Source organism: Scyliorhinus torazame, chromosome 14 (genome assembly GCF_047496885.1).
Source record: "Scyliorhinus torazame isolate Kashiwa2021f chromosome 14, sScyTor2.1, whole genome shotgun sequence".
In the NCBI taxonomy this organism is placed as follows: Eukaryota; Metazoa; Chordata; class Chondrichthyes; order Carcharhiniformes; family Scyliorhinidae; genus Scyliorhinus; species Scyliorhinus torazame.
Window position 1 is genome coordinate 13,260,428 of NC_092720.1, and position 21,166 is coordinate 13,281,593.

At 47.8% G+C, this 21,166-nt stretch overlaps 2 protein-coding genes across 8 annotated transcripts in view; both read left to right on the forward strand.

The window, feature by feature from the left end:
• dynlt2b (dynein light chain Tctex-type 2B) overlaps nt 1-21,166 on the forward strand; it is an 832,392-nt gene that overhangs the window by 174,259 nt on the left and 636,967 nt on the right. The gene's annotated exons all lie outside the window — the stretch shown is intronic.
• LOC140389525 (choline-phosphate cytidylyltransferase A-like) overlaps nt 1-21,166 on the forward strand; it is a 63,454-nt gene that overhangs the window by 13,926 nt on the left and 28,362 nt on the right. For 4 of the 7 annotated variants that reach the window (XM_072473706.1, XM_072473708.1, XM_072473705.1 and 1 more), the window contains exons 2-4: nt 9,164-9,381; nt 9,568-9,693; nt 20,687-20,786. In XM_072473706.1, the coding sequence (XP_072329807.1) occupies nt 9,580-9,693; nt 20,687-20,786 (214 nt within the window). In that variant the 5' untranslated portion in view covers nt 9,164-9,381; nt 9,568-9,579. The remainder of the gene's footprint in view (nt 1-9,163; nt 9,382-9,567; nt 9,694-20,686; nt 20,787-21,166) is intronic. The other 3 variants (XM_072473709.1, XM_072473710.1, XM_072473711.1) reach the window with 1 other exon arrangement.

Consider the following 21,166-nt stretch of genomic DNA (forward strand, 5'->3'; position numbering starts at 1 on the left):
TGACGTCAGGAGGAGACGGTACTGGGACAGCGCAATGACGTCAGAAGGAGATGGTACTGGGACAGCGCGCTGACGTCAGGAGGAGAGGGCACTGGGACAGCGCGCTGACGTCAGGAGGAGACGGTACTGGGACAGCGCACTGACGTCAGAACGAGACGGTACTGATACAGCACGCTGACGGCCGGAGGAGACGGTACTGATTCAGCACGCTGACGTCAGGAGCAGACGGTACTGGGACAGCGCGCTGATGTCAGGAGGAGACGGTACTGGGACCCCGCGCTGATGTCAGGAGGAGACGGTACTGGGACAGTGGCCTGATGCCGGGAGGAGAAGGTACTGGGACAGCGCGCTGACGTCAGGAGGAGACGGTACTGGGACAGCGCGCTGACATCAGGAGGAGACGGGACTGGGACACCGCGCTGATGTCAGGAGGAGAAGGCACTGGGACAGCGCGCTGACGTCAGGAAGAGACGGTACTGGGACAGAGCGCTGACGTCAGGAGGAGACGGTACTGGGTCAGCGCGCTGACATCAGGAGGAGACGGTACTGGGACACCGCGCTGATGTCAGGAGGAGACGGGACTGGGACAGCGCCCTGACGCCAGGAGGAGACGGTACTGGGACAGCGCGCTGACATCAGGAGGAGATGGTACTGGGACAGCGCGCTGACGTCAGGAGGAGACGGTACTGGGACAGCGCGCTGACGCCAGGAGGAGACGGTACTGGGACAACGCGCTGACGTCAGGAGGAGACGGTACTGGGACAGCGCATTGACGTCAGGAGGAAACTACTGGGACAGCACGCTGACGTCAGAATGAGGTGGTACTGGGACAGCGTGCTGACGTCAGGAGGAGACAGTACTGGGACAGCGCGTTGACGTCAGGACGAAACTACTGCGACAGCGCGCTGACATCAGGAGGAGACGGTACTGGGACAGTGCTCTGACGTCAGGAGGAGACGGTACTGGGACAGCGCGCTGACGTCAGGACGAGACGGTACTGAGACAGCGCACTGACGTCAGAACGAGACGGTACTGGGACAGCGCACTGACGTCAGAACGAGACGGTACTGGGACAGCGCGCTGACATCAGGAGGAGACGGTACTGGGACAGCGCGCTGACGTCAGGAGAAGACGGTACTGGGACAGTGCGCTGATGTCAGGAGGCGACGGGACTGGGACAGCGTGCTGACGTCAGGAGGAGATGGTACTGGGACAGGGCGCTGACATCAGGAGGAGATGGTACTGGGACACCGCGCTGATGTCAGGAGGAGACGGTACTGGGACAGCGCACTGATGTCAGGAGGAGACGGTACTGGGACAGCGCGCTGATGTCAGGAGGAGGCGGTACTGGGACAGCGCGCTGACGTCAGGAGGAGACGGTACAGGGACAGAGCGCTGATGTCAGGAGGAGACGGTACTGGGACAGCGCGCTGACGTTAGGAGGAGACTGAACTGGGACAGCGCGCTGATGTCAGGAGGAGACGGTACTGGGAAAGCGAGCTGACTTCAGGAGGAAACTGTACTGGGACAGTGCGCTGACATCAGGAGGAGACGGTACTGGGACAGCGCATTGACGTCAGGAGGAGACGGCAATGGGACAGCGAGCTGACGTCAGGAGGAGACGGTACCTGGACAGCGCGCTGACGCCAGGAGGAAACTGTACTGGGACAGCGCGCTGACGTCAGGAGGAGACGGTACTGGGACAGCGCGCTGAACTCAGGAGGAGACGGTACTGGGACAGTGCGCTGATGCCAGGAGGAAACTGTACTGGGACAGCGCGCTGAACTCCGGAGGAGACGGTACTGGGACAGCGCGCTGAACTCAGGAGGAGACGGTACTGGGACAGTGCGCTGATGCCAGGAGGAAACTACTGGGACAGCGCGCTGAAGTCAGGAGGAGACGGTCTGCCTTGCTGGGCTCCAGGCCTGCACGAGGGGGAACGCATGCACGGGACGGCCGGCCTTCTTGAAAGGCCGTTGGGCGCTTCTCCCGTGATCAGGAACACCGTGACCGATCGTTACGTGACCCTCCTGGCGCTCGTCCGAGTTACGACCTTGACTTTGAGAAATCCTGGACTCGGGTTGATTTCCTTAGAACAGAGGAGTCTGAGACTTGAGGTGTATAAAATTGAGTAGCTGGGTAGCGGAGACAGGAAAGCCCTGTTTCCCCAAGCTGAGAAGTCAGTTTCCAGGTGGCATAGATTTAAGGTGATTGACAAAATAGAGGGGACAGGAGGAAAAGCCTCCACCCAGACAGTGGTGGATGTCTGGAATGCACTACATGGTTTGGTGATTGAGGCTGATGCATTCAACTCATTTGGATCTTCACCTGAAGTTCTACGACCTGCATGGCTGCTGACCAGATGCTGCGGGCAGCTAGCTTTTTCTTTGTCGACCGGTGCAGGCACGGGTGAGCCAAATGGCTTCTTTCTGCGCTGGAGCTGTACTCTGCTTCTGCTGGCTGGAAAGCACGCAGTGAGATGCCCTGAGGCCTTGTAAGGTGCTACAGAAATGCAAATCCTTCCCCTTGTTCCCACGCAACAGGGCATTGCAGCACCGGCACTCGGATTGTGGCAAACTATTAAGTGCAAGGCTTTATTGGAGCAAACTGGGTGTGAGACTGTTTGCACTGGGTGTGACATGTAAACCTGAGAATGCGAGCTTGTTGCATACCGATGAGACACACTGAATTCTTTGCATTGCAAACTCTGAATAGCTGATATGCAGCCAGATTGCTGGGAAGTACAGAGCAAAGAGCAGTATTGGGACCTTTCAGCTACCTAATAGTAACTGGTTTAATTCAGTGAGGGTATGGAATTATTAAAATACTTTCAGGCAAACCTTTTTAGCGAGTATGTAACAAACCTAACAAGACCGTTCTGAGAAGCACAGAATCTTTACAGTGCAGGAAGCACCATGTCCACACTGCCTTTCCAAATTAGCACTTTAATTAGTACCAGTCCCCCACCTTGCCCCCATTACCCTGCCTTTTTTTTTCAGTCTTAATTCTTTCTTGAATGCCTTGATTGAACCTGCCTCTACCACAGTGCCAGGCAGTGCATTCCAGACCATACCCACTCGCTGTGTGGAAAGGTATTTTTCTCATTGTTTTTGCTTCTTTACTTTAAAACCTGTGCCCTCTTGTTCCTGATCCCTTCACGAGTGGAAACCGTTTCTCCCCGTCCACTCTGTCCAGAATTTAGTTTTAGGGAACGAATGTGACCGAGTGGAAGGGGTACCAGTGGCAGAACATCTTAGTGCTGGTGATCATAATTCACTGAGAGTAGTTATGGAAAAGGACAAAGATAGACCAAGAGGGTGGGTTTTAAACTGGGGAAAGGCCAATTTTATTAAGCTGCGGATTAGGGAAAATTGAATGGGGAACAGACAGTTGGAAGATAAATCAGTGTCGGAGCATTAGAGAAAAACAGGGTTCAGAACAAATATGTTCCAACAAAGTAGAAGTGTCAGAGCCCAAAATCTGGACGCCTCCCCCTTTAATGATAAAGAGGACAAGGGGTAAAATACAGCAAAAATAAGAGCTCCTCTATCTGGTGCCAAGATTCAATGCTGCAGAATATAGAAAACGCAGGGCTGAAAATAAAACCAAAATTAGGAACGCAAAGAGAGAGCCTGAAAAAAATCTTAGCAAGTAAAATGAAAGGGAATTCAATGATGTTTCATATTGACATAAAGAGCAAAAGGATAACTTAGGAAAGAGTAGGATATATTGGAGACCAGAAGCGTGCAAAGTCAGATGTGGGCAAAGTTCTTTTTTTTTTAAATTTAGAGTACCCAATTTTTTTTTTTCCCAATTAAGGGGCAATTTAGCGTGGCCAATCCACCTACCCTGCACATCTTTAGGTTGTGGGGATGAAACCCACGCAAACACGGGGAGAATGTGCAAACTCCACACGGACAGTGACTCGGGGCCGGATTCGAACCCGGGTCCTCAGCGCCGTGAGGCAGCAGTGCTGACCACTTGTAAGAGAAGAAACCAGCAGGTCTGGATGAAATATATTGCAGGTTACTAAGGGAAACGGGGGAAGTAATGGTGGAAGATCTGGGCATTATTTTCCAATCATCTCTGTCTACAGGTGTGATGCTGGAGATCTGCTTAGAAAGAGAGGCCTGAACCGGCCTAACCTAAGTGATGGGCACATTGCAGATTAAAATTTGGGACAATATAAATTTCCATTTAAAAAGGCATGGATTAATCGAGGAAAGCCATCTGTATTTGTTCTGGAGCGGGCCGTGTCTTTAATTTGATTGAATTTTTTGAGGAGGCAAGAAGGAGGGGTGATGAGGAGTAACGGGTATGATATCGTCGACATGGATTTTAGCGACTTCCGGTTGCGGCTATGCTGAGCTAAGTCGCACGTTCGGCAGCTCCCGCCAGAAACTGACTTTTGGGCTCTTTGGAGGGGCCCCAACGGCAATTGTTCGACGGTTCTCAGCGTGGGAAGGTGACAATATGGTTCCCCCAGCACGGTATGGATTGGACCAGGAGTGGAGCGGCCAAGAAAGTGATTTTAGTGCAGCGGAAAGTGCGAGGGAGGAGAAGCAAGATGGCGGCGGGTGGAGACCAAAGCAGCGTGGGCGCTATGGCCGCAGGAGCAGCAGGAGTTCCTCAAACACTGCTTTGCGGAGCTGAAGGCAGAACTGCTGGAGCCGATGAAGGCGTCGATCGACAAGCTGGTGGAGACCCAGAAGGCCCAAGGGGCGGCGATCCGGGAGGTGCGGCAAAAAGCCTTGGAGAACGAGGATGAGATCTTGGGCCTGGCGGTGAAGGTGGAGGCGCACGAGGCGCAGCACAAGAAGTGGCAAGAAAAATTTGAGGACATGGAGAATCGGTCGAGGAGTAAGAATCTCCGGATTCTGGGTATCCCAGAGGGAATGGAGGGGTCTGATGCCGGGGCACATGTGTCACGATGCTCGACGCGCTGATGGGCGCGGGACATGGATTTTAGCAAGGCTTCTGTCGAGATTCCATTTGACAGACTGGTCAGAAAATTAAAAAGTTCATGGGATCCAAGGGAAAGTGCCAAGTTAGTGTAAAAATTGGCTCAGAGGCGAGAAACAAAGTGTTGTGAGCGATGATTATTTTTGTAAGTGGGAGTGTTTTTGTGACATACATATACATAATCAATGATTTAGACTTGCGAGGAAGTGTGGTTAATGAAGGAAGCTGGAGACTGGAAGATATTAATGGACTGGTCAGGTGGGCAGAAAAGTGGCCGATGGAATTCAATCTGGAGAAGAGAGAATGTATTTCGGAGGACAAACAAGGTGTAAGGGAATACATAAATGGTAGGATTCTGAAAAGTGTCAAGGACCGAGGGATTTGGACTGTAATTCCACAGACCCCTGAAGGTGTCAGTACAGGTAGTTAAGGTGGATAAGAAGGCATATTGGATACTTGCCTTTACAGGGAGGTTAAGCTAGAACTATATAAAACACCGATAGACCACAGCCGGAGAGCATGTACAGTTCAGGCCACCACATTACAGGAAGGATGTGATCACACAGGAGAGGGTACACAGCAGATGTACAAAGATGGTGCCAGGGATAGAGAATCTTAGCTGTGATGAAAGATTAGATGGGCTGGGTTTGCTTCCTTTGGGGCAGAGGAGGCTGAGGGGAGATTTAAATGAGGTATACAAAATTCCAAGGCCAAGATTGAGTGTGCAGGAATGACCTGTTCCCATTAAGAGAGTTCAATAAGCAGAAGATTTAAAGTAATTGGGCGAAGGATTAGTGGGGGAGTTGAGAAATGCTTTCGCCCAGAGGGGGGTGAGGGGTCTGCAACTCGCTGCCTGAAAGAGTGGTAAAGGTAGAAACCCTCTTTGCATTAACAAAGTACTTGGGATATATGTACTTGAGGTGTGGTAACCTACGGCTCAAGAGCTGGATGGTGGAATTAGACTGGATAGCTCTTTTCCAGCTGACCTTTCTGTGAGCCATAAATCTCTCTTTGTGTTCTATATTTTACGTTATGGACTGAGAGCGTCTTGGCCCAGTGTGTTGTGCAGGCTGAGTTGGGGGTCGTGGGTTCAGGATCCACTCCAGAGACTTGAACCAATGACCTAGGCCAACTCTGCCAGTGTCAGTGCCGAGGGAGGCATGCACTGCTGGAATTGGCGATTTTCAGATCAGGCATTAAATAGGCGACCAGCTGCACATGCGGGTGAAAGATTCTGAAGCCCTATATCAAACGAGCAGCAGACCATCCCTTGGTGCCTTGGCCACTATTTAAGCCTCGGCCGACATCAGTAAAAACAGATTGTTTGTTATCTTATTAGTGACTGGGATCTTGCAGTGCACAAATTGGCTGCTGCATTTCCTACATTACCACACTCCAAGTACTTCATTGGCTGTGAAGCACTTTGGGAAGTCCTGAGGTTGTGACAACAGCTTGGTTCTTTGTAGGCCTTTGCTCTATTCTCTATGATGTTTTGTGCCCATCGCTCTGTGACTCTGGAATCTCTGCCTGTATCTGTATCTCAATGTGTTTTTTATCAATTCTGTTGTTTGTTGAACTGCTAAGACCATTAATTGCTTTGTTTACCAAAGGTGAACTGTTGTCAGGATTGGCATGGTACCAGTTTAGTAATTGTAACCAGTCTGGGTAATGTGATTTCAGGTAATGTGATTAATGTGTATTAATATAGCACCTTTAGCCTGATAAAACACCCACCTGTATTTGGGATGGGATGTGGGCAGCAATAGCATTTATTGTCCCATTCCGTTTATTGAGGCTTGATATAATTGAGGGGCCACTTGGGTGGTAGTTAAGATTTGACCATGCTGGTTTCAGACTGGGGTTCTACATAGACCCTGATCAGGTAAGGCAGGGGACTTGGTGTTCTGTAATATCACTGAAGGCGTAACCCAGGATCCCAGGCTAATGCTCTGCAGACCCAGGTTCAAATCCCACTGTGGCAGATGGTGCAATTTGAATTGAATAAAACCTGGAATCAAAAACCTAATGATGACCATGAAACCATTGTTGATTGTCACGAAACCCATCTGGTTCACGAATGCCCTTTCGGGAAGCAAATCTTCAACAGAATCCCTACAATGCAGCAGGAGGCAATTCGGCCCATTGGGTCTGCATCGACCCTCTGAAACAGCACTCCACCTAGGCCCACTCCCGCACCCTATTCCTCTAACCCCATAAGCCCACCTAACCTGCACGCCTTCGAACTGTGGGAGCACCCGGAGGAAACCCACACGGAGAACGTGCAGACTCCGGGGTGAGCTGGCAAGGTGGATACAGAACTGGCTAGGTCATAGAAGGCAGAGAGTAGCAATGGAAGGATGCTTTTCTAATTGGAGGGCTGTGACCAGTGGTGTTCCACAGGGATCAGTGCTGGGACCTTTGCTCTTTGTGGTATATATAAATGATTTGGAGGAAAATGTAACTGGTCTGATTAGTAAGTTTGCAGACGACACAAAGGTTGGTGGAATTGTGGATAGCGATGAGGACTGTCAGAGGATACAGCAGGATTTAGATTGTTTGGAGACTTGGGCGTAGAGATGGCAGATGGTGTTTAATCCGGACAAATGTGAAGTAATGCATTTTGGAAGGTCTAATGCAGGTAGGGAATATACAGTGAATGGTAGATCCCACAAGAGTATTGAAAGTCAGAGAGATCTAGGAGTACAGGTCCACAGGTCACTGAAAGGGGCAACGCAGGTGGAGAAGGTAGTCAAGAAGGCATACGGCACGCTTGCCTTCATTGGCCGGGGCATTGAGTATAAGAATTGGCAAGTCATGTTGCAGCTGTATAGAACCTTAGTTAGACCGCACTTGGAGTATAGTGTTCAATTCTGGTCGCCACACTACCAGAAGGATGTGGAGGCTTTAGAGAGGGTGCAGAAGAGATTTACCAGAATGTTGCCTGGTATGGAGGGCATTAGCTATGAGGAGCGGTTGAATAAACTCGGTTTGTTCTCACTGGAACGAAGGAGGTTGAGGGGCAAACTGATAGAGGTCCACAAAATTATGAGGGGCATAGACAGAGTGGATAGTCAGAGGCTTTTCCCCGGGGTAGAGGGGTCAATTACTAGGGGGCATAGGTTTAAGGTGAGAGGGGCAAGGTTTAGAGAAGATGTACGAGGCAAGTTTTTTACGCAGAGGGTAGTGGGTGCCTGGAACTCGCTTCCGGAGGAGGTGGTGGAAGCAGGGACGATAGTGACATTTAAGGGGCATCTTGACAAATACATGAATAGGATGGGAATAGAGGGATACGTACCCAGGAAGTGTAGAAGATTGTAGTTTAGTCGGGCAGCATGGTCGGCATGGGCTGGGAGGGCCGAAGGGCCTGTTCCTGTGCTGTACATTTCTTTGTTCTTTGTTCTACTCCACGCAGCCACCCGAGGCCGGAATCGAACCCGGGTCCCCGGCGCTGTGAGGCAGCAGTGCTAACCACTGTGCCCTCTTTACCCGATCTGGCCCACATGTGACTCCAGGTCCACAGCAAGGTGGTTGACTCCTACCTGCCCATCTGAAATGGCCTAGCGAGGCCCTCCCTTCAAGGGGAATTAGCAACACCCACATCCCCTGAATGAATAGAGAAAGGCAGGTATCTTTCCCTGAAGCAAGTGAGTGAACTGCCTGGGTTTCAGTGATGATCCAAGAGCTTCATGGTCACTTACTGGCTTTTTTTCTGGATGAAGTCAAATTCTCACAATACTTGAATTCCCCTGTATTGTTTGGGTGACATAATCGCGTAACCAGTCCAAGGGCAGCAAGAGCTCAGCTGGGACAATGTATCCCACTCATTCCATGACTCAACTCCAACTTTGAAGACTATAACTATGCAGCTAGAGGGTGGGGCCTCTGATTTTCCCAGAGGAGTCGCAGGTTTATAATGGTGTGCCACGGTGCAGAAAGTGAGTTCTGCCAACAGTTCTGGGGCCCCGGTTGTCGAATTGCTGGAATGAAATGGCCACAACTCAATTCGCCATCGTCTTCACTGCAACCTATTCTGGATAGAAATTGAGGAACATTTGGTGCCAAGCGGAGTGACTTCCCTGCTGTAGCAAATCTGGGCCTTTGGCACTATGACTGTATCCCACGTTTCAGTTAAAAAGTGGTGGAGAATTTCTTCTCGTGGGGTTGCTGAACTGCATGTTTTTTTTTTTCTATTAATTTACAGGATGTAGGTGTCCCTGGTCGGGCCAGCATTTATTATCCATCCCTAGTTGGACCACACGTCGCAGGGTCAATGCCTGGTTTGAGCTTGAGTTTGCAAAAATACCTGGCTGACTTTCAAACCCAGGGAAGGGGCAGAATTTGACCAGGCCTCGGAGCTGTGATTGGACCGAGTTGTTGACCAGTGTCTGCTGCCGAACAGTGTGTGTCTGTGTATGTGAGGTGCGTAGCTGCGTGTGTTTGTGTACTAATTGTTCTGAGTGAAGGTTTGGGGTTTAGATGTGCTGGGGGTCACCATCTAATCTCTGTAATGACCTTACTGTAAAATAAACTCGCCATCCAGCTTTTGTTGGTCAGATTTCCATCACAGAACAACTCCAATTTGTTTACTTTCCTTAATTGTTGCAGGTACCTGATGAGATGGAGATGCAGATTGTTGCCAAATCGAACTCCAGAAAGAGACGGAAGGACGGAGTAGGACCCAATGGCACCACTGACGATGAAGACGTCAGCCCAATGAAAATCGCACGACCCGTAAGTCTGGGAAAAGTCACGTACTGAGTCTCATATGGCTTATGAGACCTTACTGTCCAATAGCGGGTACACTGATAAAGGATGCTAGGATTGACATCGAGAAGTGTCTAGTATTGGGATATTTACCTGGCAGCAGTTTAAAAATTAGGGGTGGCCCTTGAAGAACAGAGACGAGAAGACTTTTTCCTCTCCGAGGGTTGTGCGACTTTGGAACCCTGCCTCAGAAGGCGGTGGAAGCAGGGACATTGAATATTTTTAAGACAGAAGTAGATGGATTCCCTTGCCCAACAAAAGGTACGATCTTTGGGGTGTATGGGAATGTGGAACTCGGAACAGAACAGCTATGAACTAATTAAATAACAGCAAACTCCAGGGGCCGAATGGCCTCCTTTTGCTCCTGTTACGTGTGTCCATAAAATCTAGAAGGGTTATGTCTAATTTATTAAATAACATTTTGCAACATTCGACTCAACTTGTCCTTGCTGCTGCGTGTGCTCCTTACAAGCTCACATCTCACCCATCAAGGTATCGTGTATTCCTTTCCCCCTTCCGCGTTTGCCTAGCTTACCCTTAAACGCAAACGCATCTACGTTATTCACCGCAGCTGCACATTGCAGCGAGTTCCACATTCTCTTTTTTTCTTCTTTTTAAAAAAAAATTAAATTTAGAGTACCAAATTCGTTTTTTCCAATTAAGGGGTAATTTAGCGTGGCCAATCCACCTACCCTGCCCATCTTTGGGTTGTGGGGGCGAAACCCACGCAAACACGGGGAGAATGTGTAAATTCCACACGGACAGTGACCCGATTGAACCTGGGACCTCGGCGCCGTGAGGCAGCAATGCTAACCACTGTGCCACCGTGCTGCCCTGAGTTCCACATTCTCACCAGTCTCCAGGTATAGAAGTTTCTTCTGAATTCGCTATAGGATTTATGAATGACTGCCATGCCTTCTAGTTTTGGTCTCCCTCACAGATGGAAACAACTTCTATATCTACCCTTTCACAGTTTTAGAAACCTCTATTAGATCATCCCGACATCTTCCTGTCTCCACAGACTGCTCTGGTATCATCTTTGTAAATCTTTTTGGCCCCTTCCCCAGTGTTTTTCTATTGTTTTGTAATATGCAAGGAAACAAAAGCTATGAACAGTAGCTCCAAGTGTGGTCTAATCAAGGTTTGATACAAGTTTAAGAGAACTTCACTTTCTCTGTAAGAATGAATCCCCAGTGTTTTTGTTTTCTTATGGCCCAGTTAATATGCATCGCTACTTTTAGTACTTTGTGTACCTGTACCCTGAGGACCCTTTCTTCCTTGACCACAAAAGGCGTGTATTATCCTTGCTGCCAAAATGTAATTAATTAGCCAACTGCACGCACATTTTGAAAGTTTGTCATATTTATTTTCATTTTTCCCCCAATTTGGTGCCGTCTGCAATTTTTGAAGTTGTATTTCTGATTCATTGAAATGGTGAACAGCAGTGGAAAACCGATTCCTATTGTTTTGCCATTTTGATTAGCTGCCCTTAAGCCCCCTACACACCCCCCCCCTCCTCTCTTTGCGCCTTGGTCCGAATGCGTTTCGGCATGTTGCCTCTGGTGCGGCACTCATGTTGGTAGCTGTTTATTTGTAACATCAGGCCTGCCATTCAGGATCTGGCCCCTGACCTCCTGGCCTGCCCTTTTGAAGGCTTGACTGTTAACTGTGGCATTGAGTCCCTCCATGATGGAGACCTAAGATCAGGATCCAGTTGTAAAAATCTGTTGCAAAGCTGCAGTGCATTTGCAGGAATTGCAACATCCCTGTTGCAGGTCAACCAGGCATAGGAGTGCTGCATGTCTGAACGAACGCTCCTTTGATCATGGGTTCAAATCCCACCATGGCAAGTGTTTTTTTGAAAAGAAAGGGTATCTTTGCGACACCTTTTACAACCCCAGGGCAGTTTAAAGCATTTGAAGTACTTTTTGAAGTGCTGTAATGTAGGAAACAAATGAGCCAATTTGGGCACAGAAAGATCCCTGTTTGAATGAGGGCTGAGGGATAAATTTTGGCTGTGGCCATTGGGGAGAATTCCCCTGCTCCTGTTCGAAATAGTCCTGTGGGATCTTATACCTCCATCTGAGGACCTCAGTTTAACATCTCAACTAAATGGCATCACTGATGCTGAGGCACTCTCCCAGCAGAGTGGCAGCTCGGATTTCATGCGCACATCCCCGGCCTGGGACTTGAACCCATGAATTAGTGATTCAGCTGCAAGAATGCCATGGCTAATGCTGAGCAGCAAACGTGCCTTCAGGAGAGGAGAGAACAAGAGGTGCCTTCACTAAGAATGGGAGTGGCTGACTTGTTGTGCAACACTTATGATAAGAAAGCCATTCTTGATAATGCAACCAGCCAGAAAACACATCCCTAATTGTTCCAGACTGTGTATTGATGTTAGATTCAAGGCTGGCGTTTCGGTGACAATTGTACAAGGCAAAATGTTCCCAATTTGTTTCGGATTATAGAACATCTTGACATTGGCAAGTGGCCATGCGGCCCATCTAGTTCTCGTGGGTTCATCTTCATTTGAACCAATCCACACCCCCCCCCAATCAATCTTTTTATTCATTCGTGGAATGTGAGCGTTGCTGGAAAAACAGTTATTGTCTATCCCTGATTGCCTTTGAGAAAGTGGCGATGAGCAGCCTTAAACTGCTGCAGTCTATGTGGCATACATACACTCAGCGCTGTTAGGAAGGGAATTCTAGTATAATGACCCATTCTAGTATAATGGCAGCACGGTAGCGCAGTGGTTAGCACAGTTGCTTCACAGCTCCAGGGTCCCAGGTTCAATTCCCGGCTTAGGTCACTGCCTGTGCGGACCGGTCTGCACATTCTCCCCGTGTCTGCGTGGGTCCAAAGATGTGCGGGTTAGGTGGGTTGGCTGTGTCCAAAAAGATTAGGTACGGTTACTGGGTGTAGCACCGTCAATATGACGCGAGGCAGGTTGAGGTAATGTCAATTGAAGGCTTTATTTAGCAGAACTTTATCCCCAGCAGTGTGGTTACAGAATGCAACTGCTGAGGGAAATGGAGGGAAAAACTGGGTTCTTATACCGGCATTTCTGGGTGGAGTCCAGTAGGTGGCAGATCCTATCAGGACCTGGCATCCCTCCACCAATAGCCTGTCGACACGTGGTGTACCGTATTACCCCTAATACATACCACCACACTGGGTTATCGGTGTGGGCTTGGGTGGGGTGCATTTTCCGGGGGCCAGTGCGGACTCGATGGGCCGAATGTCCTCCTTCTGCACTGTAAATTCTATGAAACGATGAAGGAGCGGCAGTGTAGTTCCAAATTGAGGTGTTGTACATGATTTGGGGAGAGCATGGAAATGACAGTCCCTGTTGCTCCTGACATGGTAGAGGTCGAAGGTTTGCGTCGTGTCACCTTAATCAGTGGGCCGTGGGTTCAGGTCCCATTCCAGAGATTCGAGCGTGAAATCGAAGCTGGTGCTGGAATGCTGCAGCGTCAGCAGTCTTTTAGATGAGGTGCTAAATTGAGGCCCGTTCTGCCCCCTCAGACGGATGTAAAACATGCCATTGCACCATTTCTGAGAACCGCAGTGGAGTTCTCCCCAGTGCCCTGGTCAAAATGTTACCCTCAACCAGCGTCACTGGAAACATGATCTGAGTACTGTTGGTGGGATCTTGCTGTGCCCAGATTGGCTGCAGCGTTTCCTGCATTACGGCAGTGGCTTCACTTCACTTGGTGCGCTGGCACGTGGATCTTGTAGGTGCTGCTGTTGTGTGTGAGTGACAGAGGGAGTGTGAATGTTTATGGTGGTGGATGGGGTATGGACCAAGCGGGGCTGCTTTGTTCTGGATGGTGTCCCGCTTCATTAGAGTTACTGGAGCAGCACTCACCCAGGCAAGCAGAATCACAAAATGGTACCAGCACAGGAGGCCATTCGGCCTGTCGTTCCTATGCTTGGTGTGTGTAGGAGCGGTTCGCCTGGTGCCATTTTCCCCACAGCCCTGCATGATCCTCCTTTTCAGATAACCTAATCCCCTCTTGAATTGAATCAGCCACTACCGCACTCTTGGGCAGTGCATTCCGCATCCTAACTGCTCGCTGCTAGAAACAAGGTTTTCCTTCTGTCTCCAGTGCTTCTTTTGCCAATCACCTTAAATCTGTGTTCTTTGGCTCTCGGTCCTTCCATCAATAGGAACAGTTTTTCCCTATCCAGACCCCTCATCATTTTGAACACCTCTATCAAATCTCCTTTCAACCTTCTTTATGGGGGGCACGGTAGCACAGTGGTTAGCACTGTTGCTTCACAGCGCCAGAGGCCCGGGTTGGATTCCCAGCTTGGGTCACTGTGCAGAGTCTGCACATTTTCCCATGTCTGCGTAGGTTTCCTCCGGGTGTTTGGATTTCCTCCCAAAAGACGTGCTGGTTAGGTGAATTGGATATTCTGAATTCTCCCTCCGTGTACCTGAACAGGCGTCTCGAGTGTGGCGACTTGGGGCTTTTCGCTGTAACTTCATTGCAGTGTTAATGGAAGTCTACTTGTGACACTAATAAAGATTATTATTATTATTCTCTTCAAGGAAAACAATCCCAACTTTTCCACTAACTGAAGTTTGTCATGCCCAGCACCATTCTCATGAATGTTTTCCACACTCGCTCTAATGCCTTTAAATCCTTGCTAAAGTGTGGTGCCCTGAACTGGACACCATTCTCCAGCTGAGGCTAAACCTGTATATTGTGCAGCTTTAACATAACCTCCTTGCTCTTGTACTCAATGTCCCTATTAAAAACTAGGATACAATATACTTTATTACCTACTCTCAACCTGTCCTGCCACCTCCAAGACGAATGCACATGAACACCCAGGACCCCCTGCTCCTGCACCACCTTTTAGAATTGGAGCCTCTTTTACCATAATGGTTAATGGAAAATTCATTTGATGCAAAATTAATTTAATACCTCCACTATTTCCAATGTTTCCATTTTTAAAACACCCTTATGGTCCCTAATTTGCCCACTCCTTCTTTGACCACCCTTTAACTATTTATTTGCTTATAGAAGACTCTGGGATTTCCTTTTATGTTGACTGCCAGTCACTTTTCATACTCCTTCTTTGTTTCTCTCATTTGTTTTCTTCAATTCCCCTCTGAAGCTCCTATATTCAGCCTGGTTCTCGGGTGTAAGACCGACCCGACATCTGCCAGAAGCAGACTTTTCTTCTTCTGTCTTGCATCATCCAGGGAGTTCTAGATTTGTTTGCCCTGCTTTTCCTCTTTGCGTGAATATACTTTTGACAGTGCCTGAGTTATCTCTTAAAGAACAAAGAACAAAGAAAAGTACAGCACAGGAACAGGCCCTTCGGCCCTCCAAGCCTGTGCCGACCATGCTGCCCATCTAAACAAAAATCTTCTACACTTCCGGGGTCCTTATCCCTCTATTCCCATCCTATTCATGTATTTGTCAAGATGCCCCTTAAACGTCACTATCGTCCCTGCTTCCACCACCTCCTCCGGCAGCGAGTTCCAGGCACCCACTACCCTCTGTGTAAAAACACTTGCCTCGTACCTCTACTCTAAACCTTGCCCATCGCACCTTAAACCTATGCCCCTTAGTAATTGACCCCTCTACCCTGGGAAAAAGTCTCTGACTGTCCACTCTGCCTATGCCCCTCATAATTTTGTAGATCTCTATCAGGTCGCCCCACAACCTCCGTCGTTCCAGTGAGAACAAACCGAGTTTATTCATCCTTCTTTGAAGATAGCAGTATTGTTCAGTTACAGTTTTTACTGCTGACCTTTGAGTTCAATTTATTTGAATCTAATCCATTCTTGCCTCATTGAGGTTGGCTTTCCCCCAGAAAATCCTCTGGATTGTTCCTTGTCCTTTTTCATAGCCAACCTAAACTTTACAATACAGTGATCTCCTGTCACTTGGTCCATCCCATCCCCAAGAACCAGGTCCAGCTGTGCCTCCTTCCTCTCTGGACTGGAAACGTAACTGCAGTCGAAAATTTTCCTGAACGTGCTCTAGGAATTCTTGCCCCGCTCTGGCCTTTATACTGCCACTATCCCAGTCTAGATTCAGATAATTAAAGTTCCTCATTATAACTACTCTAGAATTTTTCACCTCCTCTGTAATTTCTTTTAGACCTTTCCCAATAATTGGTGGTCTGCAGACTGCACTGAGCAACTTATTGACTCATCTTTTGTTCCTTAGCTTTAACTAAATAGATTATGCTTTTGACTGTTGCTTCCTTCCTCTTTATCCAACACTGCATAATTCTCCTTAATCAGTTCTGCTGCCTCCCTCTTTCCTCCCTTTCCTAATTTCTCTGAACATCTTGTCTCTGTTAAAGCCACAACACCATATTTGCATGTGGCTATCCATGCGTGAAACTTAACAATCTTGCCACAAACCATGCATTCACCTACGTGCACTGTATTGCTAAGTTAGACTTCATTGCTTCCCCCCAAGCCTTCCACCTTGCGCTGAAGTCACCTAGTAACTTACTATTTCCTACTCGTGCTATCTATCGTTAAGATCGCGGCTGATGGGATATTCCCAATCCCGGAAGGGAAACTTGAAGCAACTGCCCTCTTACTTGTATTTTGCAATTTGACATAATGTGAGAAAAGGTTTGAAATCCAGAGAATAATGTCCCAAACGTTTTGTGACGCTTTTAAATAAAATAGTGGTTTATTAAGCAATAAACTAAACAACAGTACAATAAAGTGGAGGTACCCTTAATCGAGACAATGGCTGTGCACAGTATCATTAACTTAACCCACTTCCAAACAACCTTTATTGCTGTACTCAAAACATTAACTCTGTTTCTCTTTTCAGAGATGCTGCCAGACCTGCTGAGTTCGTGCAACATTTTCTATTTTTATAACCTTTAGTGCAGAACCTTCTGAGCTAATTCTCCCAGAATGTTCCACAACTTCTTATAGACATTTTAAAACTATTTTTTAAAATCCAGTAGCGGTTACCGCACCAGGCAGTTATATCTCTTTGGGGTTTGCTTCTGAGATAAAATCGGCAACTGGCTTCTCAAGACAGTATTTCTTCACAGACACAGCTTGCAGGGTGTGAAACAGCCATTCCTGCTGTGGCTGAGGTCTGAAGCAACTCCCCTTGCATAGATTTAACATCTCCCCATGTACAGTTTTTCCCGTTTTATCTTCCCTTATCTGAACTGTGATGTGGAGATGCCGGCGTTGGACTGGGGTGGGCACAGTAAGAAGTCACTCCGAAAGCTAGTGATTCCAAATAAACCTGTTGGACTTTAACCTGGTGTTGTAAGACTTCTTACCTGAACTAACCTCTTCAGAAGTCAAATTTAATTACTTTTGTTTTGTTACCTTTTAGAGTGTAAATGTTCACACCTTGTTTCCTGCTTTCTCAAAAGTTATTCAAACCCTTTATGTTCTGTTTCCCATTGTCACCAGCTTACCATGGGAATCTGTTTGCAGTGTTGTTAGGCTTATCAACATATCAAAAGCACTTGTTCCGTTAGCATTAGCCAAACTACCCCTGCCTTAAGCGGCTTACACCCGGTGGTTTAGCTCAGTGGGCTAGACAGCTGGCTTGTAATGCAGAAAAGGCCAGCAGAGCGGGTTCAATTCCCATTCCTGGTTGAGAGAATTCTGAATTCGCCCTCAGTGTACCCAAACAGGCGCCGGAATGTAGCGACTAGGGGATTTTCACAGTAACTTCATTGCAGTGTTAATGTAAGCCTACGTGTGACAATAAAAGAGTATTATTATTACTATACACTTTCCAATAGATTTTAAATATAGTCAGCAGAAAATATTCCAATCGCTGGATTCAAACTGTTCTTAAGCAGCTTACGTTTTCCAATAGTTTAAAAAAATATATATCAGAAAATATTCCAATGTATTGGATTTCCCGGATATTTCTATTTAATCGTTATTTTTCCCGACACCATCCCAGTATCCTGAGCACCTTTTTTTCTCTCTCTATAGGTTCCAAAAACCCCTGCCAAGTTAGATTAAACCTTCCCCAATAGCACAAGCAAATCATCTCGCAAGGAAATTGGACCCAGCTCTGTTGAGGTGCAACCTCTTGAGGACGCCTCTTCCCCCAGAACTGGGCCCAATATTCCAGGAATCTAAATCCCCCCCCCCCCCCCCCCCCGTACCATCTTTCTAGCCATGCGTTCAGATGCTCTATCCTCCTATTTTAAGCTCACTCACATGTGGCTCTGGAAATAATCTTAGACAGCACCCTTTTCAACCCACAACCAGTACCATCTAGAAGGACAACGGCAGCAGACACTTGGGAGCAGCACTGCTGGGAAGTTCCTCTCCAAGCCACCATCATCCTGACTTGGAAATAGATCCCTGTTCCTTCACTGTCGCTGGGTCAAAATCCTGGAACTCCCTCCCTAACAGCACCGTGAGCGTACCTACACCTCAGGGACTGTAGCGGTTCAAGAAGGTGACTCACCACCACCTTCTCAAAGGAAATTAGGGATGGACAAGAAATGCCCACATTCCAAGAATGGATGGAAAAAAACTTTTGAGACCCTGTTGGCTATTTTTCTACTCGGATCATTAAATTCTGATTGCAGACCACATCTCTCTTTCTACGTCTTTGGAGACTGCTGGCTGTTCACACTGCCCCTACCCCAGGATTCTCTGCTGCCGTATCTATCAAATCTGTTATCACTTTTGCTCTTCCTGGTTTCTTTGTGTCTCCCTGTACAGCTGAGCCAGTCATGGACTAGGCTGTGGCTACAATCCTCAGATTAATCATCAGCATTCAGAACTTGAGTACTGGTTGGCGAGTGAGATGTATTCAGTGCATTCCTGCACTACCTGCCTGTTTCTTGTTGACTGCCTGTTGGTCACCCATTCATTGCGGGGATGACCATATCTACACATGTGCTAACCACACCACCTTCTGCTCCAGCTCTGTAATCTAGAGCTCAAACTTCTGTAACTGGTGACTCATGAGAACAGCGTGAACCAGGTTAATAGGCTCGAACAGGTTGATATTAAGAAGGAGGATGTGCTGGAAATTTTGAAAAGCATCAGGATAGATAAGTCCCCTGGGCCAAACGAAATATACCCAAGGTTACTACCCAAGGGAAGCGAGGGAGGAGATTACTGCGCCATTAGCGATGATCTTTGCGTCATCACTCTCCACTGGAGTAGTAACGGATGATTGGAGGGAGGCGAATGTTGTTCCCCTGTTCAAGAAAGGGAATAGGGAAATCCCTGGGAGTTACGGAACAGTCAGTCTTATGTTTGTGGTGAGCAAAATACTGGAAAGGATTCTGAAAGATAGGATTTATGATTATTTAGAGAAACCTAGTTTGATTAATGATAGTCAGCATGGCTTTGTGAGGGGCAGGTCATGCTCACAAGCCTCGTTGAATTCTTTGATGATGCGACGTGACACATTGATGAAGGTCAGGCAGTGGATGTGTTATATTCCCCCTGGAGATCGGTGACCAGTGGTGTCCTGCAGGGATCAGTTCTGGGTCCTCTGTTCTTTGTGGTTTTTATAAATGACTTGGATGAGGAAGTGGAAGGGTGGGTTAGTACGTTTGCTGATGACACGAAGGTTGGTGGAGTTGTAGATGGTGTTGAGGGGTGTTGCAGGTTACAACAGGACATTGCCAGGATGCAGAGCTGGGCTGAGAAGTGGCAGATGGAGTTCAACATGGTTAAATGTGAAGTGATTCATTATGGAAGGTCGAATTTGAATGCTGAATACAAGGTAAAAGGCAGGATTCTTGGAAGTGTGGAGGAACAGAGGGATCTTGGGGTCCACCTACATAGATCCCTCAAAGTTGCCACCCAGGTTGATAGGGTTGTTAAGAAGGCGTATGGCGTGTTGGCTTTCATTAACGGGGATTGAGTTTAAGAGCCGCGAGGTTTTGCTGCAGCTTTATAAAACTCTAGTTAGACCACACTTGGAATATTGTGTCCAGTTCTGGTCGCCTCATTATAGGAAGGATGTGGAGGCTTTGGAGAGGGTGCAGAGGAGATTTACCAGGATGCTGCCTGGGCTGGAGGGTATGTCTTATGAAGAAAGGTTGAGGGAGCTAGGGCTTTTCTCACTGGAGCGAAGAAGGCAGCGAGGTTACTTGATAGAGGTATACAAGGTGATGAGAGGCATGGATAGAGTGGAAGCCAAGACCTTTCCCCAGGACGGAAATGGCTGTTACGAGGGGACATAATTTTAAGGTGATTGGAGGAAGGTATAGGGGCGATGTCAGAGGTGTAGGTTCTTTACACAGAGAGTGGTGGGTGTGTGGAATGCACTGCCAGCAAAGGTGGTGGAGTCAGAGTCATTAGGGACATTTAAGTGACTCTTGGACAGGCACATGGACAGCAGTAAATTGAAGGGGTGTAGGTTAGGTTGATCTTAGATTAGGATAAGTGGTCGGCACAACATCGTGGGCCGAAGGGCCTGTACTGTACTGTACTATTCTATGTTCTATGATGACTTTTCCTCCATATATGGTCATGCAGGATATTGAAGGCCGGGCGTTCCCATGTAGCACAGAACTACCCTGCCATTTCTCTATTGATTGATAAACTTTACTATTAAAACTATTTTTTTTTTGCAAAAAGAGACTCATCAACTGTTCATTTCCCTTTTCTCAATGTATTTTAAATATTGGGAAACTGAATCATTTGCTTAACCCCAATTTCTTTTTTAAAAAGTGTAATTTTTAATTTCCTAGTTGCTTAGGCTAACTCTCAAACTAAATGCAGCCGCGATACTCACCAGCCAGTCAACCCGCAGCCTTTCTGTGATCTTGGTTTGGGAGATGCCAGGCAGCTCATGATCCAGCGTGACCCCTCTCAGTTTCCTGGCTGGCCATGTCTTGATGGTGTGCCCGGGTGTGACAGTTTCCTAAGATCCTGTTGACCAGTTATTAACGGCCGCGGTGGATTCCAGCCAGTGACCGGGTTTGTCTCTCTGCGCCGTTTCCATTACAGACCCTGTCGCAGCCGGCACCCTTCGCGGATGAGAATGGGGTGAAGAGCGACAAAGCATACGAGCGTTTGACGTTGGAAGAAGCAAAGATTGGGACCTCCTGTGAGTATAGAAACCGCTGGCTTTCTCCCTGACTTTCTGTCCAACCACCAACAAAAGCACCTTTGCAGAAGCTGGGGAGGGGGGAAACAATGTAACTATAAAGCTCTGGGGCAACAAAGTTCTATTCTGGACACACGAGAGATAAACTGACCCTGGAGGGGGCTGTGACATGATATTGGGGACCAAAGGGGTTAAATTATGAGGACAGGCTGTGTAGATGAAATTTTTATTCCCTTAAATGGAGAAGCTTAAGGAGTAACTGAATTGATGTGTTTTAAGATGATTCGAGGATTCAGTCGGGTATTATTAACCATGTAGTCTAGCGGGTGGAGCTAGAGCGATGGGTCATAAAGCCTAAAATCGGAGCTAGGCTGTTCATC